The sequence below is a fragment of the Tenrec ecaudatus genome, chromosome 17 (assembly GCF_050624435.1).
Source record: "Tenrec ecaudatus isolate mTenEca1 chromosome 17, mTenEca1.hap1, whole genome shotgun sequence".
NCBI lineage: Eukaryota > Metazoa > Chordata > Mammalia > Afrosoricida > Tenrecidae > Tenrec > Tenrec ecaudatus.
Window position 1 is genome coordinate 49493021 of NC_134546.1, and position 22661 is coordinate 49515681.

The window sequence follows — 22661 nt, forward strand, 5'->3', positions numbered from 1 at the left end:
ACCAGGTTCTATAATTCACATATCACAAGTTGTTAATAAGCCTTCCTCCAATCTTGATGGCAAATAACTCATGTAATCTAGCTTCTCTGATGATGTGCTTTGTATGGTGAGAGCATACAACCCTGTCCCACATCTTTCCTAATTTTAAACGAGGCAGTCTTCCCTGGTTCTGTTGACACAACTCGGCTGCCTCTTGATCTACGGACCAGCTCTGCAGGAGCACAATGAAGTGTCTGAAGATTCCCAATCCTCTCAAGGTTATGCTTAGTTTGTTATGAGCCCCAGTCGAATGCCTTGGCATAATCAATAAAATAAAACACAAGTAAACATGTTTGAGGGTATTCTCTGCTTTCAGCCCAAATCCATCAAGTCAGCAATGATATCCCTCGCTTCAAGTCTACTTCTGAATCCAGCCTGAATCTCTGGTAGCTATGTCAATGTAATGCTCCAATCATTATTGGATAACATTTGAGTTAGTTTATTGTGCCAACCTGGCTGACAAACACATGTAGAGTTAATTGAAGGGCAGAGAGATAAATGGCTCAGTGAGCCCGGCCTTTCAAGTTCTCAGGTCTCTTGCTTTGTGACGGTCGGAACAGGGTGCAGCTGCCTTAGCCACTTCCCTGCTTCTGCTGGCAAGGTTCACCTCCTGCAAGTCATCCCTAAGGAGAAGCCACAAGGACTTACCCCGAAGCAGCCCTGGGTGCTGGAGCAACCGTGTGGAGACCCCTGCCACTGCTGAGATGCTTACATGCTCACTGATTCAGCTTTCTTCCTGCAGTCGGCGTCATAGTGTGTGTTTTGTGAGATGGAGGAGGACTTTGTGGATTGATGTTGGACATATGGGCTAATGTTGGACTTGTGGGCTTGGTCAGCACTGGATTGGGATGTTTTCTTGATGTGCACTTACCCTTTATATAAAACTCTCTCTTATACATATGAGTTTCTGTGGATTTGTTTCTCTAAAGTCCCCAGACTCACCCAATCTTCAACCAAACTTATTTGCATATGATGTTAATGACACTGTTCTGTACTTTGTGAATTCTGTTGGGTCACCTTAATTTGGAATGGGTACAAATATGGACCTCTTCCAGTCAGTTGGCCAAGTAGCTGTCTTCCAAATGTCCTGGCTCAGACGAAGGAGTACTTCTAGTGCTTCATCAGTTTGTTGAAGCATCAGCTCCTGGAGCTTTGTTTTTGGCTCATGCCTTCATGCGGCTTGAATGTCTTCCTTCAGCACCATTGGTTCTTGCTCAGATGCAACCTCTTAAAATGGTGGCATGTCACCTAGTTAGTTCTCTTGGTATGGGGACCCTGTATTCTCTCCAGCTTCTTCTTGATGCTTCCTCCATCATGCAATAATGTGCGCATAGAATCTTTCAAGAATGCAATTCGAGGCTTCAGTTTCTCGAGCTCTTTCAGTTTAACGTGTGCTCAGCATGTTCTTCCTTTTCGTTTTCTAGCTCTAGGGTTGTGCACATTTCCTTATGGTTTACTTTATCTTCTGAAGCCTCCCCTTGAAATGTTCTATCCGACTCTGGCTTCATTCCTTTCATTGCCTTAGCCACTCTTCTACAATGCAAACCAAAATTCCCATCATAATGTAGATTGTCAAGTCTATGTACTTTCATGTGACAACTCCACAGTGATCACGCAGAGCTCCAAAGAAGAACTTACATCTGCAAAACTAAGACACCCAGCACTTTCCCAGTGAGACACTGCTCTATAGGCCACACTGTACCAGCTATGAGCTGCTTAGTTCTAAGTTTCGTTGTTAGCACCTCAACAGCGAAGGCAAGCAATAAGAGAAGTCGTGAATGTGAAATTCACAGGAAGCAGACACTGGAACAAACATGTCCATGAATTTGTTTTATGCATCATTTCTTATATTCGGTCCTAAAATAGTCAGGCCACTTTTCTACCTAAGCAATTTAAAATACTTTACAAATTAATCTTTCATTCAAGGACCTATGAGATTCGAGAAATCAAGCTGAATAACTACAAAATGGGAGTGGGTGAGCATGCACATACATTACGTTCTGAACGTTCTTTCTAAACAGAGATCCTCTTATTCCTGAGTATCTCACACACCCAGAGCCTAGAGAGTAAATGTTACATCTTGCTGATCTTTGTGCAGCCAAAGTATTCAGAGTATCACATTCATGATAAGGAAAAATGTCTAAGACAAAAGAAATGTATTTATAACCTAATATTTTCATCTACATTTGTCAGATCTTCTCCAAAGTATACTTTCTAGTTTATGTGTCAGAGTTTATATATCTAGTTTATATATCAGGGCGTTTATATATATACTTTCTAGTTTACATATCAGGGTTTATATATATTCTTTCTAGTTTATATATCAGAGTGTGAATTTAATAATATCTACTTGTTTATGCCACGAATTACTTGAGAAAAAGGCATTTTACAGAAAAGTGGGTGAAGGGAGATGTTGGACAGTGCAAGACATGTCCAAATAATAATAATTTATAAATTATCAAGGCCTTGTGAGGGAAGGGAGGCGGGTATGGAAGGGTTAAAAAATGAGGAGCTGAGCAACGGCTCATGAGGGAGCGGGGAGCAGGGAGGGAGGAGGGGAAAAAAAAAGAGGACCTGATGCAGAGGTCTTAAGTGGAGAGCAAATGCTTTGAAAATGATTAGGGCAAAGAATGTACGGATGTGCTTTATACAATTGATGTATGTATATGTGTGGATTGTGATAAGAGTTGTATGAGCCCCTAATAAAATGTAAAAAAAATGATTAGGGCAAAGAATGTACGGATGTGCTTTGTACAATTGATGTATGTATATGTATGGATTGTGAAAAGAGTTGTATGAGCCCCTAATAATATGTTTTTAAAAAAATGAGGAGCTGATTCAAGGGCTCGAGCAGGAAGAAAATGTTTTGAGAATGATGATGGCAGCACATGAACAAATGTGCTGGACACGATGTAGACATGGATTATGATAAGGGTTGTACGAGCCCCCAATAAAATGATTTGGAAAAATAAAACACTATAAAAAATGTTGAGAGATATTGTTACTGCTGTTGAACTTCTCATAAAATATAGGTTCCAAACGTCTTCGAGGTCCCTGTCACTCTTTTCAAAAACAGTATAACTTAGCGGCCCCTTGGCAATTAAAAGCTGTTATACTATAGCCCATAATCTGGGATAAAGTGTAGGTATTTGCTTTTGTAGGTCCCCTGAATTGTTTCAGTGCCACCACCATGGCTGACCGGCCCCCTGCCCCCACAGGACACTATCACCCACCTTGGGAAACAATGTCCCAGACCAGGGTACCGTACATGCCATCCCTCACAGAAGGGAAGCATGTAGCTGAAGGGACGATACCTTAGAGCCTTTCAGTCCACCCAGCTGGTCCTTGTCATTCAAGCCCCACACAAACACTTTGGTTCTGATTGTAGCTGCTGATTCCAGTCCTGAAGGCTTCTTTCTCATAAGGCTAACCAAAGGATAACAAAAACACAAGTTAATCCACATGGGGAAGAGAACTAGGAAAGCAACTTCAAGCACTGAAAGCTCGCTGATCACTATCAAAAGATTTATTCTAATTTTTACTCTAAAATAAAACCCCAAGTATGTGTAGTGGTAAGTGTTCCAGTGGGTCAAAATTTCTAAACTGGATTAGAATTGTATTTTAGCTATTTATTTTGTTCATAAGAGTGTATTTCTATTTCTTCTTAAATATCAAGTACAACTTAAAAAAATTCTAAAACACATTGTACTGCACTTTAGGTAAAAGCCCACTCAGCAAATACATTCTATTTAATGCATATACAATTCAATTCATATACAAACTATTCCATAACATTAGTTGCAATCTCCAAAATGTGTCAGCACTCTCCCTATTTCCATGCTGGGTTCCCCCTTTTCCATTTGTCCAACTCTCCTGGCCCTTATGACTTACCTTTTTGGGGGCAAATGTTGCCTTTTTGGTCTCATTTGTTGACAGTTGTAAGGAGTACAAAGCTCATAGCAATTTTTAAACTTTTTTAAAAATTTTACTTTTATTGGGTTGAGAATTGTGGCCTCCTGGAGTGACCATGTTAGAAGGGTCACTTAGGCAATAGTTTCCGAATCCTTCGGTCTTATCAGGTCCTACCAAAAGCAGCAGTTTGCCTTTTTTTTTCTTCCAATGAATTTTTATTTTGTTCTATATTTTTCTCTCATTCTAAAGGTGAGCTAATTTTGTTTCTGGTCACAATAGCTGGAAGTGGTAGCCCGGTACCCTACAGTTCTTCTGTCTCAGGCTACAAGCAGTTTTGATTTATGTGAATCATTAAGCCTGCAAAATAATAGTTTCCTCAAGTCTTTCATTTTCTTCACTATCCTTTGCATTGGATAGGAAAAGACCAGTATTTTCATTTCATCTGGCCCCTTGCAAGCTTTAAGACCCCAGATGCTACCCACACCAAACCAGAATATAGAACACTGTCTCTACATACTATGTTCTATCAATTGATCTAGATGTCCCCAAACTACGGTCCTTTGCTTTCAAACCTAGTAGCTCAGTCACTCTTACGGTGTTTGGGTATGTGCAGCTTCCATAGTTGTGGTCCCTATGTCTTCATGTAAATATATACGATGCATATGAATATATATAGGCATATATATCTACCTGGATACATAGAGTTCATACGAATGTCTAGGTAGAATAATCTATAATCATTTCAATGTATGTTTGCAGGACCACCTCATGCACCTATTTAGCATATATATCTACTCTGTATGCACTAACAAGTTATAGTTGGGTATTATTATTGTAGCAGAATTGAAAATGTAAAGCATTCATCATAGAAGTCTTTTATTTTGGGGTACCTCTCAGTATCTTCATTTGCCTTGCTCACTCTACGCTGATTTCTCTTAACACTTTGTACTGCCTTACCAAAACTGACATGTGTCTACCACCAAGTGAGTGAATCTCCCTTCCACTTTCTCATGCCTGATAAACAACACAGTATGTTTATGTGTAAGTCTATTCTTAATACTTTATCATCAGGGTCTTAAAAAATATTTCCCTTTTGTGATTATTTCACAGAGCACAATGTCCTCCAGATTCATTCATGTTGCAAGATGCTTTATGGATCAATCATTGTTGTTGATCAATGGGCAGTACTCCATTATATAGCAACCACAGTTCTCTTATACACTCACCAATTTACGGCCCCCAGTTTGCTTCTATTGGGGAGTACTGCTGAATCGGATGGCATTCCTTTCCCCATTCCACAACTGGCATCTTATTGTTTTGAGATTAGTACAGAAACATTGTGAACAATTTGTACACAATTCTTAATGCATGTACCAAATTCTAAAATGGCATGTAGTTACAACTCTTTTCTAAGCTCATTGATTTTCCAGGTTTAAATGTGGAGCCAATTTTTAAAAGAGGTTATCAAGTACCATTATCCTCAAATGTTGTTAAGTAACCAGTGACTCACAAATTAATGTCACACATACTACACACTCAAACCCTTCACAAAAGATAACAAAGATATCAGGAAAACTGGAAACCAAGACCAAAGGTGTTACAGCATGCATACAGTTCTGCCAAGAAACCCGTGGTTATCAGTCACAATTCTACAAGGACGAGGGAACAACAAGTGACCCAAAATTAATGACGAAGAGGGTGTAGGAGGCCTGGTAGGGCTTGATCAAGGGCAACGTAACCGAGAAGAATTACAGAAACCTAAATGAAGGCTGAGCACGATAGTGGGACAAGAAGAAATTAAAAGGAAATAGAGGAAAGAACTAGGAGGCAAAGGGGATTTATATAGATCTGACTACAAGTATGTACAAATATAAATATTTTTATATATGACGATGAGGAAACAAATCTATGTGCATATAATTGTAGGTTTAGTATTAAGGTAGCAGCAGATGGACATTGAGCCTCTGTTCAAGTACTCCCTAAATGCAAGGACACTTTGTTCTTTTCAACTGGCATTCCATGACGCTTACCTTCCCAACACAATCGCTGAAGACAAAAAAAGCGAGTTAATAAGCAAATGTGGTGAAGAAAGCTGATGGTGCCTGGCTATCAAAAGATATAGACTTGAAGATAAACCTTGCTGAGAAGCAACAAAGCCCACATGGAGGAATCACATCAGTCTGTGTGATCACAAGGTGTCAATGGGATGGGGTATCAGACATCAAAGAACAAAAATCATATCATTGTGAATGAAGGGGAGTGCAGAGTGGGGACCCAAGACCCATCTGTAGGCAACTGGACATCCCCTTACAGAGGGGTCATGGGAAGGAGATGAGCCAGTCAGGGTGCAGGGTAGCAACGATGAAACATACTTTACTCTAGTTCCTAAATGCTTCCTCCCCACCCCCCACTATCATGATCCCAATTCTACCTTACAAATCTGGCTAGACCAAAAGATGTACAGTGGTACAGATAGCGACTGGGAACACAGGGAATCCAGGTCAGATGATTCCTTCAGGACCAGTGGTGAGAGTGGTGATAACAGGAGGGCCCAGGGAGGCTGGGGTAGAAAGGGGGACCCGATTACAGGAATCTACATATAACCTCCCTGGGGGATGGACAAAAGAAAAGTGGGTGAAGGGAGACATCGGACAGTGTAAGATATGACAAAATAATAATTTATAAATTATCAAGGGTTCATGAGGGAAGAGGGAGTGGGGAGGGAGGGGAAAAACGAGGAACTGATACCAAGGGCTTAAGTGGAGAGGAAATGATTTGAGAATGATGAGGGTAATGAAAGAACAAATGTGCTTTACACAATTGATGTTTGTATGGATTGTGATGAGTTGTATGAACCCCCAATAAAATGCCAAAATAAAGATTATCATTTTATTGTAGTTTTTATTTGCATCTCTCTAAAGGTTTAGATAGTCCTAATGACATTGCAAGATTGCCATTGGGCTGCTAACTGCAAGGGTGGGGAGTTCAACTCCACCTGCTGATCTGGAGAGAAAATGAGGCAGTTTATGCAGGAAAGATGTAAAGTCTCAGAAACCTTATCCAGTGGTTCTGAACCTGTGAGTCACGTCCCCTTTGGGGGCTTCAAATGTCCCTTTCACAGAAATCGCCCCTTCATAACAGTAGCAAATTACAGTTATGAAGTAGCAACGAAAATGTCTTATGTTTGGGAGGAGGGGGTGGTCACCACAACCTGAGGAACTGTATTAAAGGGTCGCAGCATTAGGAAGGTTGAGAACCACTGTTATGTAGGAGCCCCCCATTCTCGAAGCTTGATTTTATTTTTAATCATTTTATTGGGGCTCATACAACTCTTATCACAATCCATACACACATCAATTGTGTAAAGCACACTTATACATTCGTTGCCCTCACCATTCTCAAAATTCACTTTCTGCTTGGGCTCATGGAATCAGCTCATTTTCCTTTTTCCCCTCTCCCGCCCTCCTCGCTACCCCCTCCTTCATGAACTCTTAATAATTTATAAATTATTATTTTATCTTACACCGCCCGGCGTCTCCCTTCACCCACTTTTCTGTTGCCCATCTCTCAGAGAGGAGGTTATATGTAGATCCTTGAGATCGGTTCCCACTGTCTACTCCCCCTTTCCTCCTGGTATCACCACTCTCACCGCTGGTCCTCAGGGGTTGATCTGTCCTGGATTCCCTGTGTTTCCAGTTCCCATCTGTACCACTGTGCATCCTCTGGTCTAATCAGGTTTGCAAGGTAGAATTGGGACCATGCTAGTTGGGGGGAGGAAGCGTTTAAGAACTAGAGTAAGGTTGTGAGTTTCCCTATTGCTATACTGAACCCTCAGTGACTCATCTCCTCCTCACTACCCTTCTGCAAGGGATGTCTAGTTCTCTACAGATGGGCATCGGGTCCCCATCACGCGCTGCCCTCATTCACCATGATATGATTCCCCCACCCCCACCAAGCTCCCCCCCTCCGCCTTTGGTGCTTGAAACCTGGTCCCCTCGGCCCTTCATGAGCACACATGTTGGTGTACTGCTTCCATGTGGGCTTTGTTCCTTCTGGGCTAGATGACCGCTTATTTACTTTCAAGCCTTTAAGACCTAAGATGCTGTATTTCTCTATAGCCGGGCACCATCAGCCTTTCTCACCACACTTGTTTATGCACACATTCGTCTTCGGCGTTTATGTGGGGAAGGTGATCAATGATGGTTTTTGTCCTTTGGTGTCTGCTACCTGATCCCTTCAACACCTCATGTTCACACAGGCTTGTGTGCTTCTTCTCTGTGGGCTTTGTTGCTTCCGAGCTAGATGACTGCTTGTTTGCCTTCAAGCCTTTAAGACCCCAGACGCTGTATCATTTGGTAGCCAGGCACATCAGCTTTCTTCACTACGTTTGCTTATGCACACATCTGTCTTCAGCAATCACATTGGGAAAGTGGGTATCATGAAATGACCATTTAGCTGAGCAAGGTGCTTTTGAATTAAGAGAATGCGTGCAAGGAGGCCCAATGTCCACCTGCTACCCTATTACTAAACTTATAAATATATGCACATAGGTAGGTCTATTTTCCCCTAATCAGAAATATATTTACATATGTACATGTCTGTATTTAGGCTTCTCTGTATGCCCTTTGCCTCCTACTCCTTTCCTCTATTTCCTACGCTTTCCTCCTGTCCCACTACCTTGTTCAGCCTTCATTCTGGTTTCAGTAATTTCTCTGTTACCCTGCCCTTGGTCACTCCCTACCAGTCCTCCCACCCCCTCCCTGCCACTGGTTTTGAACCATTCATATATTGTAATCATTTGAAATACTTTGCAAGAAATTTTTTTGCTCAAAAATATGTACAAGAAACTAGGAGCTATTCTACGTATTTAACAAGTGGCATAATTTAAGTAATCATCTGCCAGAACAGCCTAACAAGACTGCACAGAGAATGCACAGATTGGATTCCTGAATCACCAAAATTAACACGCTAATGACAGCTTACATGTAATATACGCAATTATGTGAAAGCATGTTGTTGTTAGGTGCCATCAAGTTAGTTTTGACTCAGAACAACTCTACATACAGGAGAATGAAAAGCTGCCAGCATAGTCCTGTGACATCAATTGTTATGAAGCAGCCCACTGTTACAGTGTTAAATCACCTTGAGGACCTCCCTCTTTTTCACTGTCTTATCACTTAAGATCAATAAACAAAGCCCCAAGCCCTTTTTGTTATTTCAGTTTCAAAAAGTTTGTAAAAAAAATTCCATTATCTTATAATTCCATTTTTCTACAAATGTCCATTTTAATGACTGAGTAAGAAAATGCCAATCATCAATCATTTCTCTTAAAAATCTGAATGATTTCCTTATTTTAAAGACCTGGCACTTGGCTTATATAAATTTGCACATACAGATCTATGGATAAAGATATAATAATTGGTTTGAACTATAACTAGAATATACATTCCAGATAAGAAAGTGTTATACATACTATGTACTTCTACCTTCTATGCCAGGTAGCAAAATGAACGAGAGAGGTTTCCGAAGCCTAACTAACAGACCCCTGGAACGACCGGATGGACTATCACGCGTGACATGCATGCACGACTGGGAGAAGCCGCTTCACTCACAGCAGCCCGATGCAGAGTTACCTAAGGCTATTCACAGGAAACGCAGGGAGTCCTAGTACAGAGAACATTTCCATCAGCTGTATTGCAACAGCAACTGGAACTTGCTCTTAGCAACTGTATCTTTATACTGACAACCTATCCGTTTATTTTACATACATTTTTTACTTATCACTTACACTTCTAGAAATTTATGCAAAAGCTGTAATTTATGTAAAAGCAGTAAAGGTCTATTTTGTATAGTTCTCTAACTGCAAACAGGGACCTAAGATAGCACCCACAGTGCGCCTTTGATACGCATCTTTAAAACATACACACAAATGTGCACAGAGGTAGTCACTAGCTTTGTCTCCCTTTGTCGTAGGCCAGTCCTCCTGCCCACTTTACATAGCTATCTCTCACTCTTCCTGTGATTCTACCTTTGGGGGAAGTTCCCTTTTTCTCCCTAACAGAGCAATGCGCCCCCTGGAGACTCCTGAGTACCACACTTCTCTTGTGCTACTAACCACAGCTATCGTGTCACATTTACATGTGTGGTCATTGGATTACTATCTGGCTCCTACCCATAGGTGGATTTTGCTTCTTCACTATAGTACCATAGTAGAAAACAGAGAACAGGTACCACAGTAGGTACTCAGTAGATATGTACTGAATGAAGAAATGCAGTAATGTTCACTGCCACAGTACTCATAAAATATAAGAAATTTAGAAAATGGTGAAATTCATAAAAATCACATCACAAGACTATTAATGTGGATGAACGTGCATAATAAAATTCTAGTGACAAGGCTATACCGCACCATTTCCATAGGAAAGTATATCTAGAGAAGGGGGAAAGAGGACTGCAAGGCAGTGAATTATTTCCTGATGAGTCTGGGTATGAGACGGTGGGGAAATCTATGGATAAGATACAGTTGTGAGTGCTTGTTAGGGCGAGTGATTGTGACCGGCATCCTGCTTGGTATAAAAGGAACCAATGCAGAAGCAGGAGGAAAGGATCCACTAACAACAAGCGCCAGGAGTGGAGCTTGTCCTCTCCCTGTGCAGTAAATCTCCTCAATCCAGCTTTGACTGTCCCACACTGTGACAGGGGAGCAGCAGGGCATTACACAGGAATTGTAGAGTCCCAGCCCCTAGAGCAGTGGTTCGCAACCTTCCGAATGCCACAACCCTTTAGCACAGTTCCTCATGTTGTGGGGACCCCCCCCAAACATAAAATTTTTGTTGCTACTTCATAACTATAATTTTGCTAGTTATGAATCAGGCAACCCCTGTGAAAAGGACACTCGACCCCCAAATGGGTCGCGACTCACCGGTGGAGAACCGCTGCCCTAGAGTAATTAAGTGCTTTGTAGCAGGAGTTTGGTCTGTGAAGCAGAGGGCCCCTGGTTACTGAATTCAGGCAAGCTGGGTTTGCGGACCCACAGAGATGGAACTGGAACTGGAGCTGAGCGCCTACAGGATGAAGCTCACAGCAGAGTGGCATGCCCTTTGGTCATTTAACACAAGGGCCATGGGGCCTGAAAAAACTTTACGCATGTCCTAACTGGACAACTGTATCCTGAGTATTTCTCCGCTGAATTACATAACCTATTATGAGCGCCGTCGGTGAGTTCTGTGTGGTTACTGCAATAGCTACAGAACCTAGAAGAGACGTGAAGTTGCCGTGGGAAACAAAACAAGGATGTATGTACCACATCTTTACAGTGACACTTCAAGTATAATCCAAAACATTTCTATTTCTCTCATTTCTCTAGATGTGATGTGTTAATATATTAAACATTTTCCAAAAACAGTCATCAAATTATAACATTTGTAAGTTCAATGAGAATTTGCCAAACATTTTGTGGCCCCTTTAAAACTGCTACCCGTATGAGCTACATTTTCTCTCATTAGATGTGCACTGTGGAAGTCAGAGCTTGTGGATGTCAGGGTGAGTAACAAATAGCTCTTACCTCCCACTACTGCCTTTTTCATCCTCTTCTTCCTCATTGTCTGAAGCTAAGAAAGGAACCGCAGCCAAGTCTTCTTCCTCTGCACGAATCCGCCCCAATATGATTAGACCATGGATTTTACAGTCGATTCCTGAGCTCCTGCACTGCTTTATAGCAATTTCAATATACCTATGATACTAGGCAACAAGACAATGAGTCACAGGCTTTGTAGGAACAACCACATTCAATACTTTAACTGGAGAGGAAGATACTTAAACCACATCTGTTGGGAGGTCGGAGATGTCAGAGCACCTTTATTTAGGTATCGGGCCTACAAGAGTAAGTAGAGTACAGCTGGATCTATCAGGCTTTGCTTAAATCAGTTAAGCTTAAAATCATAAAATATGTCTATACAAGGCCTGGGGCTTATACTGGTTTTCTTACTAAAATTAAATTGCATATAGCCATGTAGAATGGCTTCAAACCTTTCTATCTCAGAGCATTCTTAAACCAAGATGTAGGATTCAGCTTAAAATTTCATGGCACAAAGGAATTAAAGGATACAGAATGTTTACACAAACTCTTTGAAGACTTTTTTGTATTAACTATGCAAGTATTTAGATGCTAGGTTTTCACTGAGCCTTCATACAATTTAAACCAAAAATACGGGAATACACACAGAAAACCCTGAGTCCCATGAATCTAGCATTTGATTCAACAATTATCAACATATGGCAACCCTGGTTTACATATGGATTATCTTTTTAAAAAATGTCATAAAGAGGACAATTTTCTAATCAATTCGTCAATGTTATTGCACAGTTTTAATATTATTTACCTCTATCACCTAATGTACTACCAACGATTCAAGTGCTCTGATTGCCTGTTTTTTACTAATAGTTGTTCAAATCAGAATGCAAACAAGGTCCAGCTCCTCCATTACCCCACTGCCGTTCCTGTGGGAAGCTGGTTCATTTGGCCTGTGGGGTGCCCCAGACCGTAGATTTGGCAGATCACACTGCTGTTGTCTCATGTGAACAGGAACATAGCACAAAGCATAAAGCATTTGGCACAACCCAGTACATTTTCATGCCCAAATTGGACCTTACAAGACTGTATGATCTGTCTGTGACTTCAGAGGAGATATATGTGAACAAAACCATGGAATGAGTTTCTTTTTTTCCTTTAGCAAAGAAAAATTATGTGCAAAAGCACAATTATAGGGCAAATGGGAAAACTTGAACACTAAATAGATATTACTTAGGTTTAAAAAATTATTGAAATGTAAATGGTTAGTACTCAGCAGCTATCCAAAAAAGTAGTAGTTCAGTTCCACCCAGAAGGCAACATGCAAGAACTACAATCAGGACTTTCATTCTAATTCTAAAATATCAGCCATTGAAAACCACACCGAAGTTTTATACCATGAGTAAACTGGCTCACCGTCAAGTGACTCTGTTGTTTTGGTTAAGTGTGATACTAGTACTATGGTTGTATTTTATTTTTTATTAGAGATGAATATTTACTATTGAACTAAATCATCCTAAGCCTTCCTTCTAAGCACAGGGGCTAGGGGAGGGAGATGCGGAGGAGAGCCCAGTGAGGAAGTCCAACACGATGACCACGAAGGGTGGCGGGTGCGTGGTGCGCTCCTGAGGGCTGCAGTATATTCCGCCTTGAGTTATGAAGGGAAACTCCCACAGAAAATGAGCACAACAGAAAAAGCAACACAAAAGAGACAAGTAGATGCTCAGGAATGAATTAAAATACCGTGTACAGTCGAGTATAACCCGATCCTAGTATCAATCGAGGCACCTAATTTTACCACCAAAAAATGCATTAAAAATGTGCTGAAAACTCAGCTTAAATGAGTACATACAGTATTCTAATTCTTAAGTTAATAGGGAGTTAGAGGGCAAGCCAAGAGTTTGTTGTTTACATATAATGCATCACGCTTTTCATATACATCATGTATATAGAGTTTTGTACATATTAAAAAGCAAGATTACTTGAAATTGAAAATTTCTTGGATTAAGGTTAATATACTCTCTTTGGATGCAAAGGCCAAAAAACCAAACCCATGGTGATTAAATCTATGTTAACTCACAGCAACCGTGTAAGACGGAGCAGAACTGCCCCATGGGGTTTCCAAGGTTTAACTATTTACACAAACAGTGCCACATCCTTTTCCTGCACAGCACCTAGTGAGTTCTACCTGCAGCTCTTTGTCGGCAGCTAATGGCTTAACCAATGTGCCACCAAAGCTCCTTTCGGAAGCAGCTCAGTGACTCACTCGCCGCCATCAATTTGGTGCCAGCTCACAGCAGCCGACACGACAGGGAGAATGGCCCCTGGCGGGTTCCCAAGACAGTGAATCATGGGAGTAAAAAGCCTCCTCTTGTACTTAATTTGATTAAAATTTAAATACACTCAAAATATGACTAACACATTTTACAAGCTGCAGTCTTACCTACCAACAAGTTCACAGTAAAATTACGTAGTAGGTTTTTCATATTTCATTTTTATTTTACCCATTCGTTTTTAAATCAATAAACATGCCACACAATAATTAAATGATATAAAATATTGGTCAACTACATTTAGTAATTTATCAACTGATTTGTCCTCATAACAATATACGTAGTACATGAAAGTCTTAATTTGTATTATCTGAAGTATATTTGATTTATTAAAGTAGCACTGAATTACTAAGTAGAAAGAGACACTGGAAGATTTCAGTGAGTTACACTCATCTACAGCATGCATTTTGTTAAGGCCTCATTTCTGTCACACAAAACTGTAAGCAATACAATAAACCTGAATTTGTTTGAAAGTTATATTATCAGCCAAGACAACGAAAGAGTTCAGCAATTGACCTAACAAGTTTGATAAAAAGGAGTAAGTTCACTGCCACATTTAAGATCAGAAAATGTAATTTCATAGATTCTTAATGAAAACAACATATGGAAGCAGGTGTGGTGTGCTATGTATAAACAGTAAACTGAAAGTCAATATCTACTATTATTGTTCACCCTCACTCATTAACAAATATTAAAGAAAATTTATTTTGGTTTTTTTTCAAGCTAATAGAATAAGTTGCAAAAACCAATACAACCAATTAATTAAATGGAAAAATAATGGTCTCAACTTTGGTTATGTGCCTAAAAGAGCCCATCTAAGCGTTTGCTAGTCATCCGAAGGAACAGTCTCTGCACCACTTACTTCTGTGCGGTCACTCAGAAGGGGCACAGTGGTGTCAGTGGGGTTAATGTTGATGGTCTTCAGTTCAATTAGGTTATTTAGGGAATTACCACCTACGGGAAGGGAAAAAAGATAATCAGGCAAAAGAACTCTTAATTATGCGACAGAAGGTATTTATTTTTTAATAAACATTCAATTACCTGACACTACAACCAAGGAAGGCATGTAGCTGCTGTCAGCAGGATCTACAATCATTTTTAATCTATGAACAAGGACATCTGGGAAAATCTCCAAACGAATCCAATGCTTTAAAAAAAAAGAAGGTATTCTCAGCAAAATTTGACTAGCCAATAAGCAGTATCCCTGAAGTTCAATTAAATATATATATAGTAGAATGATTAATAAATTTCTATCTTTAGCTGATAGAAACAAGGTTATTCTACCCTATTACTCCCTCATTAAAGGAACATCCTACCCAAAGCCCTGGAAAAGATCTATTTATAGACAATCTAGGGAATAGGCTATAGAAAACACTGGAATCTCGACACAGAGAAAGCACTTTCCAGCCAGGCAAACCTGTGTGTGTCTACACCACTCGTAAATGATAGCATTCCAAAACTCAAGACATATTTGCTATGATGTGCTAGAGAAAACTCTAGCCAGAAGCTAAATCTGGATTTATTACATTTTAGAGGGGGGAAGTAAAAGGTCCTACTAACCCTCTATGTATTGGTCAGTTAAATACAATATGTAGGCTGAATTATTTAAAACCTCTGAAAATACAAAATGAATGTTACACTATTCGTGTTCCTACTTTAAAAATTAAAATATAAAACGAGTGCTGACAGATTCCATCTGTACACCTTCATGCAATTTTCAAGTTCATGTTGAAATTCTAAATGAAAATGTTCTGATGTGTGCCTGCTGCAAGCTACCTTTCCTTGTGACCCAGAGGACTGCCAGCAGGGCTCACTGCCGTCAATCAGATGAGCTGCTTGGTTCACAGAGGACGACACATTCAAACTCTTAACCATGCGGGACCAACTGTCCAGTAGTGTTCCTGGCTGACTGCTGTGACATCGCTTCAGCTGTTTCCCAGAACGACCACAAAATATTGCAGATTGACCTATTTCAAGTTAGTAAAAAGAAAAAAAAGCATTAATACTTCATGAGCTGGGAAGAACCATGAGTGCTGTACCTCTACAAAAATAGACAGCTTCCAAATTAAAATGTATCTGGCAATAGCTTCAGAAAACTTAAGATAAGCAACTTAAGCAACTTGTACGCTGAAATTCTTATGGTATATTTCACTAACTCTCTTAAGGAACATCAGATAAAATCATGGAATTCTCGACAAAAGGCGACATGGATTGGAAAGAAACTTCAAAAGCAATGATTACTCAAAACACTATTGAACATTTCAGGTTAAAATGACTTCTCAGACACACCATCAAAGTGGCTACCAGAAAGAAGAGCATGTGGGGTCCTAAAGGCATGTAAACCAAGTAGTCATCAAAGTGACGTGAACATTAAGTCTAAATGGAATAAGCACACGAGCCAATGTAATCCACAGATTGTAAGTCCAAGACCAGAGAAAGAAATGGTAGCAGAGCTTCAATTCTGAGTCCTTGCTTCACAGAAGGCTATGGATGACAGTGAAAGCCTAAAATCTACTGGCAAGGTCAACACATGGATTAGACTCCAGAAATCCCCTCTGACCATTGACCAGGGATGTCAACAACCTTTCTGTCAGACAGAGGGCAGTGGAGTGGACTAGTGCAGATGTGATTGGGTTAAAATTCAGTACCCTCCGTTTGATCAATTTTAACTTTGATCTAGTTTCTATTACTTTCTGTTATCTTTTCAACTGTGATTTTCTATGTTTTATTTTCTTGTTGAGTTTTCGTGCTTCTAGTTTTTGTATATTTTTCTTTATGTAAAATCTAGAATATGTAAATCGATGGAGACAGTAATTGGATTAAAAGTTTCTTGGGGTTATGGCAAGGAAGCTGAGAGAAATGGAGAGCCAATGAGTACAAGAAAGAAAAAAATGTTCTGAAATTAACTGTGATGCTTGCACAACTCTTTTTAATATACTTTCAAACTACTGAGTTGTATGCTATGTAAATTATATGCCAATAAAACTATTAAAGAAACGAGTAAACGAGGGAGGGGGATCAGGGAAGGAGGAGTAAAGAGGACCGGATGTAAAGGGCTTAAGTGGAGAGCAAATGATTTGAAAATGATGAGGACAAAGAATGTACAGATGTGCTTTATACAATTGATGTATGTATGGATTGTGGTAAGAGTTGTATGAGTCCCTAATAAAATGTTTAAAAAAAGAAACAAATAAAAACAAAAGATTAATATTAGGAGTGATATCACCCCCAAAACTTGATAAACTAAATAAAACTTATAAAAACAATGACCTCAGATCCCAGAGCATCGACAGGGGAGCTTGAAACTCTAAATGAGCCTCAAAGTAGGCATTGGTGGATCTTCTGTGAGTGAGCTGCCTGAAAGCCTGGTACAACATAACCATTTGGGAGCATGAGGAAGCACCATCCCCAGGTGAAAAGCCCAAGAAGGCAACTTCAAAGAAAACACAGCCAGAAGCAAAGCTGATATCAAATAACAAACTTGGAAGGAAACAGAATGCATCTAGAGTCTGATCAAGACCAAAAGTGTCACTCATAGGAGCCCATAACTTTGAAATGAGAACACTGGAAAATGCCACAAAAACCTAGTATGGCAGTCAGACTTGTGAGAGCCTCCATAGGAGGAACAGATGGAGGAAGGAGTACTTATCTGCAGAGAAGCAAAGCTATATAAACAAAGGGCAGGTGAGGAGAGAATCAAGGATCCTGAGAAGCATAGGGAAGGGGAGGGGTGATTGCAGATCAACAGCTGCACTCTTCCAGTGGGGCGAGAGACACCCTCTGAATAGTAACAAGCACTCCCCTGGGTAGACCTCAAATCAACTTCTCCATCCTGCCTTCTTCTGGGCAGGCTTTTCCTGAAACTGGTCACATGGCCAACGTTAGTATTTCTCTTCTTCCATGACTCATTGCATATTTCTTTGCCTTGAGCAAATACATCAGTTGGTTATGGTTCTTTGCCTGATAGGTAACCCCAGACCCTGAATTTCTCAAGGGTCTGGGCCATGAGTAAATTTCTCAAGGGTCTGGGCCATGAGTAAAGCTGGCATTTAACTGCAACAGTTTTACCTTGATCTTAATCGCAAGTTGTGGTGGGACCAGGAGACAGTCTAAGGAACCTCCTGTATTCTAGGTACACTCCTCTTTGCCTCACTTACGTAATAGCAATCCAGATTTCCCTTGCTAATCAGGACCAATGACACTAGCAAATACCGTAACTCTCTTTTTCACAAGTTCATCTAAAGACTTAGGAAGACAAGTTGGATAGGTGAATTTCTTCCAGTTTTATGGCTTTAGTATAGTATCTCAAGGTAGGAATATTCCTTTCTTTGGAGCTATTCCTTTCTTTGGAACTAAGATGTCCAGACCTAAAGAGCATATTGTCACAGGTAGAGGAAGCAAAAATGTGAGTGTGCCACTCACTATAAGTAATAGGGTGTCACTCCTAGTTCCACCGTTTAGTTGTTCCTTGAACCATGGTCCTGGCTACTGGAGAACAGCAACATATAGTGGACTGTCCACCACTTGTGTGTCATACTGTGGTGGCTTGTGTGTTGTTATGTCGCTGGTATTTCAAATAACAACAGGGTCACCCAAAGTGAACTAGCTTCAGGGAGGTTTCCGTCCCCCACTTCAGAGAAAGTAGCTGCGGGAAACCGTAGGCACAGCTCAGAAGCACTGTCAGACACCGACAACCTAATGAATGGAAGCCAAACAGTGTTGGAGACAAGTGTCAGAGGATGGGCTCCTTGGGCCAGAGGGCATTGGAAAAGTGATTAATGCAGCACTGATTTCTCGAAGTGGAGTTGACCGTGGTGACAGGAGCCTGTGGGAAAGGTGCCCTCATGCCCTTCATTTACTGATGGGGCTCAAGGTAAGGAGAAACACCTGCAAAAATCGGCTAATAATAGGTACTTGGAATATGTGAAGTATAAATATAGGAAAACTGGAAGTGGTCAAAAATAAAAGGCAATACCTAAAGATCAATATTGTAGGCATTAGTGCGCTGAAATAAACTGGAAGTAGCCATTTTAAATCAGAAAAAAATTATGTAAGTTAGTATGCCAGGAATAACACAATCAAAGGAATGGCATTGGCATTCACTGTGAGAAAGTATACTGAAAAATCAATCCTGAAGTATAATGCTGTCTATAATAGGATTATATCTAACACCGTCAATGAAATTCAATCAGTACAACTATAATTCAAATTTATGCCCCAACCACAAAAACTAGTCATGAAGAAACTGAAGAATTCTAACTTCTGCTAGAAATTGATCAAACATGCAATGCAGATGCAAGGATAACCACTGGCAACTGGAATGCAAAAGTTGGAAATAAAAAGGAAGGAACAGTACTTGGAAACTATGGACTTGGTGACAGAAATGACTATCACACTGAAGATCAGCTCGAGATCACGTCACAGAATTTTGCAAGATCAAAAACCTAGTACAGGTTCAAGCTAAGCACAGGTGCATAGGTTATTCATAGCAAATACCATTTCTCAACCTCACAGAAAGCCACTATACACTGCCTTCTCCAGCTGAAATACAGACGAATCAAACTGACTACACATGTAGGAAGGGATTATGGAGAAGCTCAATATCAGCAGCAAAAAGCAGGCCAGGGATTGACTACAGAACAGACCATGAACTACAAATAAGGAAGTTCAGGATAAGGCTGAAGAAAACTGAAACAAGTCCACAAGTGTCAAAATACAACCTTCGGTTTTTCAATAACATGTGGAGAACAGGTTTGAGGCAGTGAACATTAATGACAGAAGTCCTGTCAGTAGCTGTGGGAAGACATTAAGATCATCATTCATGAAAAAAGTAAAAGGTCATTAAAACGACAAGAAAGAAAGAAAATATTAAAGTGGATGCCAGAAGAGACTCTGACTCACAGAGGAACTAAAACAAATGAAATCAAGGAAGAGGTCAGAGAGCTGAAAAGAAAATTTTAAAGGGCAGTTCGAAAAGACAAAGACAAACATAGTGAAATGTATGAAGACATAGAACTGAAAAGCCAAAAAGGAAAAACATGCTCAACGTATCTTAAAAGAACTGAAGGAAAAAATCAAACCTTGAGTTGCAATATTAAATATTCTTGACACAGAAAGCATCAAGAGAAGATGGAATCGGGACCATCAAGGAAGGAAGACAAGCACCTTGGCTCAGGGAATGCATAGGCTAACTGCAATAGGGGAAGGGTGCACACACAGGGGAACCTGAAATCGACAAGTGGGATAAACCAAGGATAAAACGCCTGTGTGCGTCGAAAGACTTCACCAAGAGAGTAACAAGAGAACCCAGACTGGGAGAGGATTCTTAGCAATGGCACAACACACAAAGGGCTTATTACTAAACTCTACAATCCCCTCCTAGGCAGCAAAAAGAAGCAGTGGGCAAAAGGCTTGAACAGAAGTTTCACTAGGGACGAGACTCCAATGGCCAATAGACATATGAGAAAATGCTTCTGATGATTAGCTATCAGAGAAATGCAAATCAAAACAACCATGAGACACCATCTAACATCCTTGAGGAGAGCCCAAATCAGAAAATCTGACAGCAACAAATGCTGGAGGGGATGTGGTGAGATAGGCACTCTCCTCCACTGCTGGTAGTTGTGTAGATATGTACAGCCTCTGTGGAAAGCCATCTGGTGATATTTAAAGCATGGAAACTGAGCCGACTTATGAACCAGCTATCCTTCTCCTGGGCATATACCCAGAAGAGGTAAGAAGTAGACCATGACCAATCATCTGTGTCCCAATGTTTACTGCTACGCAATTCACAATCACAAAGAACTGGAAACAACCTAAATTTCCATCAATAGACGAGTGGATTAGAAAACACTGGCACATGCGCACAATGGAGTTCTACACATCACTAAAAAACAGATACTCACATGAAGCACATCGCCTCGCTTAAAGAGTTGCAGGAAATTATGCTAAGTAATGTTAGCCGATGACAAAAGGACAAGTACAACATGAGTCCACTGAGGTAAGTACAATCAGCACAGTAGGTATAGAAGAAAAACCACTGATCTCACACTATAAGTATAGGCAGTCAGGTGGTGGGCCAGCCAAACCCAAGGATGTACATGTCATTCCAACATAAAGAAGGGGAAAGGATGAGGGAGAAAGGGCGTGGAGGGAGACGATGGCAAAGGGGGACAAGGCAATAACCCACCCTGGGGGAGAGTACTGGTTATATCTCCACACAATCGGGAGTGTCCATGCAGACCCCCACATGGCACACCAAACCTTGAGGGCAACGTAACCACAAGGATCAACGCATGAACAGAGGGTTACAGGGCACGACCCAATCAGAGAGAAACCGACCCCTCCCTAGCAATATGTGCTGCAGAGGACACCACTACACCTATAGGTTGGGAGAGGGGCCAGCCTGCCAAGCCCACCCCACATAGAAACAAACCAAGAAGGAAATCAAGCAAGTGAGTTTCTAGACCCCATATCAGCACCCCAAGCCCTGAGGAGGATATCCCTGCATGGCGCTGCTATGGAACAGAGAGGACTGTAGGGCTGACCACAGCTCGAAGTATGATGAGCCTTCTCTAGAGCATACTGCAAGAGGACAGTAACTGGGAACACACAGGGGGAAGGGAGTCCAGTCTGAACTCTCCAAAGCAGGACGAACCAAGAAGGGAACATAACAGATTAGCAACAGGAGCAGAGCAAGGTCACATGCAAGGAATTCTCAATGACAGTGTGATACTTATATAACCTGGTGTCAATTTGAGAGGATGATGAGTGAAGGGGTGGAGTCTGGCCTATCAATTGGATTATAGGCAATGAATGAGGCCTCTGTGTGGGCCTGGCCTTCTCCTGAGAATTCTGGGAAATCCTTTATTTTTTTTCCTCCTTGGAGGCAGGAGAGACTCGCTCTCACCCCTTCACTTCCTTGGAGACTCTCTACTGACAAAGCTGACTCCTTGCCAGACATCCCTGAGGAGAAGTCACATGGACCTACCCTGTTGCAGCCAGAACCCTGGACCTGGAGAGGCCATGTGGAGACCCCTACCAGCTCTGAGATGCTTCCAACGCCACTGGATCCAGGACTTTCTACCCTCTGACCTGTGATCATCCTGCATTCGGCATCACTGCATGCGTTTCATGAGTCTGAAGATGACTTTATAGATTGGAATCACACATATGGGCTAATATTGTACTTATGGACTTGGACTGAACTGGGTTGGGATGCTTTTTTAATGTACAATTACCCTTTATATAAACCTCTCTCTTATACGCATATGAGTTTCTGCGATTTGTTTCTCTAGTTGCACACAAAGTTATGATTGACTTTTCGGCTGGAAAAATGCATGCCAGAAAATACATAAAGTAAAGCACAGACCATATTCACGGCTATAAAGCTGACGGCACTGCCACTGTGGGTTTTCTGAGACTAACTTTCAGCAGGAGAAGAAAACATGTTCTTCTCAACAAGTGGCTAGTGGTTTCTAACGGCTGATCTTGCCGCATGATGCCACCGGGGCTCGTTTAGAACACAGCCAAACCGTCCCTGTGGCTTTCCCAAGGCTATATACATCTTCAAGGAACGGAAAACCTCATCTCTCTCCCACAAATTAGCTGATAGTTTCAAACAGCCAACATTGCAGTGAGTAGCCCAACTTTTATCCCACACTGCCACTAGGTTGTAAGACAGTGGAACGAAAAAGCCAACCAAGCTCACAGTCATCAAGTGCATGCCTACTCACAGCAACCTGAGAGAAAAGGGTAGGTGTGCCTTTAAGTTTCTGAGACTGTAACTCTTTACAGGAGTAGAAAGT

The 22661-nt window shown here is 41.0% G+C and overlaps 1 protein-coding gene across 4 annotated transcripts in view; it reads right to left on the bottom strand.

Moving 5' to 3' along the window:
- Nucleotides 1–22661, bottom strand: part of HERC2 (HECT and RLD domain containing E3 ubiquitin protein ligase 2) — a 244592-nt gene that overhangs the window by 80863 nt on the left and 141068 nt on the right. For all 4 annotated transcript variants that reach the window (XM_075535640.1, XM_075535641.1, XM_075535637.1 and 1 more), the window contains exons 54-58: nt 15631–15821; nt 14896–15001; nt 14717–14808; nt 11516–11691; nt 3354–3465 (exon numbers count right to left, since the gene is read on the bottom strand). In XM_075535640.1, the coding sequence (XP_075391755.1) occupies nt 3354–3465; nt 11516–11691; nt 14717–14808; nt 14896–15001; nt 15631–15821 (677 nt within the window). The remainder of the gene's footprint in view (nt 1–3353; nt 3466–11515; nt 11692–14716; nt 14809–14895; nt 15002–15630; nt 15822–22661) is intronic.